This window comes from Daktulosphaira vitifoliae, unplaced genomic scaffold, assembly GCF_025091365.1.
Source record: "Daktulosphaira vitifoliae isolate Bord-2020 unplaced genomic scaffold, ASM2509136v1 Scaffold_3, whole genome shotgun sequence".
Taxonomy (NCBI): domain Eukaryota; kingdom Metazoa; phylum Arthropoda; class Insecta; order Hemiptera; family Phylloxeridae; genus Daktulosphaira; species Daktulosphaira vitifoliae.
In genome coordinates, this window is record NW_026099574.1 from 36,727,290 (window position 1) to 36,729,735 (window position 2,446).

The window sequence follows — 2,446 nt, forward strand, 5'->3', positions numbered from 1 at the left end:
ATTGCTATTTACATATAAAAAATTGATTCCAATTTTAATATGTTAAAAATAGTCCGTGCAAAATTCCGATTTAAACTGTCATGTTTAACCTAGTTTTTTGGTCCTTTAAATTTTATATAAGTAATAATTTAACAATGTTGGGCTTTTAACTTTTTTTTAGTGCAACATGCATGATTAAAATTTATTTCATTAAATAGAAAATTTTATGTAGATTTAAAAAATGGTTTTGTTTAGATTGACATATGATCAGAAATTTATATAATTATTATTAACAGTAAATTTATGAATAAAGTGCAAAAATGTACTATTATATTTTTTGTATTTATATCGTAATTAATCATTTCAATAGAAATACTAATCATTTCTATGTAACTATTGGTGTTTAAATAGATACTACTATTAAAATGTCCAGAACTTTATTTTATATAGTTATATTTTATAGTTTTTAAATAACTAGAAATAATTATTAGTCATAAAATTAGTATGATCTTCATCCATGTATAGATAAATGCATTTTTCATTTTTCATATCAATTTCATTATAGTTTGGCCATCCTTTTCGAAAGTATATCCATGCATCATATTCTTTTTTGAATACATAAATACAGACATCTAAGTAATAAGCTGCAGCAAAAATTACCATTTCAATATAAGGGTTTTTATTAACTGTAAAAAACAAATAAATACAATTAATATAACTGTGTTTATCATGGATTAATAATAAACATGTAGTCTTTATAATAAATCATGACTAATACGTTTATTTTTTATTTCTTAATATTCTAAAAGTATTTTATTAATTATTTATTTTCTTTATAGTTTTTACACGATCCACAAAATTGAAAAATAATGATAATTCCTTTTAATTTAAGTTAGTTAATCCTAAGAGTACCAAATCTGAAATTAGTATCTCGTGAAATTAATTATGATTTAATATCAAGTATTGAATAATTACATTATAATATAAATAAATAATACATAAATAATTGAATAATTATTTCAGATACGTCTGGCGTGTAAAGGATAATGAATTTTGGAAAAACGTTTTTTTTTCAGAATGTATTGAATGTTGTTGAGTTTGGTTCAATAGACTCTACAATTTCATATAGTCTATTAATCTGTTTTATTTGCAATGTTTTTCATTCAGATACTAATGATAATATAAAATCGCGTATTGAAATCTTAGATGTCATTATTTCATATATGTCGGACGTCTAAAAAATGTTAAATTTTGGATTTTCTTAAAAGTAGAACAGACAATAATGTGTTTCAGTTGACATTATTATACATTTAATTGTTTTTTGTAATAGTTTTCAATAAAAATTATCACACTGAACAGTACTTTAAAATATAATTATAACAATACAAAATTAATATGAATAAATTTTTCTAATTTTGAGTAGAAAAATAGTTTTTCATTTTTGAAACCGCTTATTCAATATACGCCTTTTTAATGGCTGACCCTGCGTTAAAAAAAAAAAACTTATAACCTGTACTTTTACCTGAATTCATAAGTGAAAATTTTAAAATATTTAAATAAATGAATTCTAAGTATCATCGTAATTATCAGGTAATATTTATGTATAAGCAAATAAAATTTTTAGTATGATTCATACCTGATGTTATATTATTTTCAAACCAACTGTCATTATTAACAAATTTTTTGATATTTTCATTTTTTATTAGATTCTGATTACATAAAAATATTAAGTTTTCAATGAAAAATAATATAAAAACATGGCAAATATATTACTGCTTACTTCTATAATATTTCTATGTATATTATGATTAATTTTAATGTCCCTGCATATTAATTCTGACAATACAATAAAGAATCCTTGGTTATCAAAAAAAACATCAACTGGAAACATGTTTGATGTTAACTTCTGATTCATAATTGGTTCCTGATAAGTAAATCCCAAACTTTTACATTTTTCTCTACACCATTCTTTATCCACTGGTGTATAATAAAATGGTAGATCTACATATTCTATTACAAAGTCTACATCCTCATCATTTATAATTTCACATCTCGATGGAATTGTAACATACTGTAAATTGAATAGCAAAGATATTTCAAAGAATATTAGAGTTATCTTTATTCAACAAATTTTTAATCATAATATTTGATTGCATTTTTTTCACTAAATTCAATAAACTTTAAATAAATTTACCTCAAAAAGCCACCAAAAATTACTATAAATATATTTTATAGTAATTTCTATGACTTTGTGAGTTAAATATTAGCTATAATTTATCAATTTTTATTATAGATATTTACATTATTAGAAATAATTAACTTGATGCTGAAAAGAAAAAAAACAATCACGTTTGTCATTAAAAACATTTTTTTCTTTTTTCAAGTTTAAACTACCTTATCAATATAATAAGTTTAAGTAAAAATCTTTAATAGTACTTACATATACATATAATTATATATATATATA

The 2,446-nt window shown here is 21.1% G+C and overlaps 1 protein-coding gene across 2 annotated transcripts; it reads right to left on the reverse strand.

The window, feature by feature from the left end:
- Nucleotides 1–333: 333 nt before the first annotated feature.
- LOC126901053 (uncharacterized) lies at nucleotides 334–2,440 on the reverse strand. Of its 2 annotated transcripts, XM_050677184.1 has the most exons (5): nucleotides 2,420–2,440; nucleotides 2,281–2,305; nucleotides 1,760–2,050; nucleotides 1,616–1,688; nucleotides 334–665 (listed from the first exon to the last, which is right to left on the reverse strand). In XM_050677184.1, exons 1-5 carry the CDS (start codon nucleotides 2,425–2,427, stop codon nucleotides 454–456), a joined length of 609 nt encoding a protein of 202 aa, XP_050533141.1. In that variant the 5' UTR covers nucleotides 2,428–2,440; the 3' UTR covers nucleotides 334–453. The 2 variants fall into 2 exon arrangements, with proteins under 2 accessions (XP_050533141.1, XP_050533140.1); XM_050677183.1 differs by lacking the exon at nucleotides 2,420–2,440 and having other exon boundaries at nucleotides 336–665; nucleotides 2,281–2,404.
- Nucleotides 2,441–2,446: the final 6 nt, after the last annotated feature.

What these genes read in the sequence shown, in the direction of transcription:
- LOC126901053 (XM_050677183.1), bottom strand. Translation starts at nt 2,346, where the DNA reads ATGTTTTTAATGACAAACGTGATTGTTTTTTTTCTTTTCAGCATCAAG. An exon ending in TACATAGAAATATTATAGAA is followed by an intron (nt 1,689 to 1,759) that starts GTAAGCAGTAAT and finishes TTATGTAATCAG; the next exon opens with AATCTAATAAAAAATGAAAA. An exon ending in TGAAAATAATATAACATCAG is followed by an intron (nt 666 to 1,615) that starts GTATGAATCATA and finishes TGTTTTTTACAG; the next exon opens with TTAATAAAAACCCTTATATT.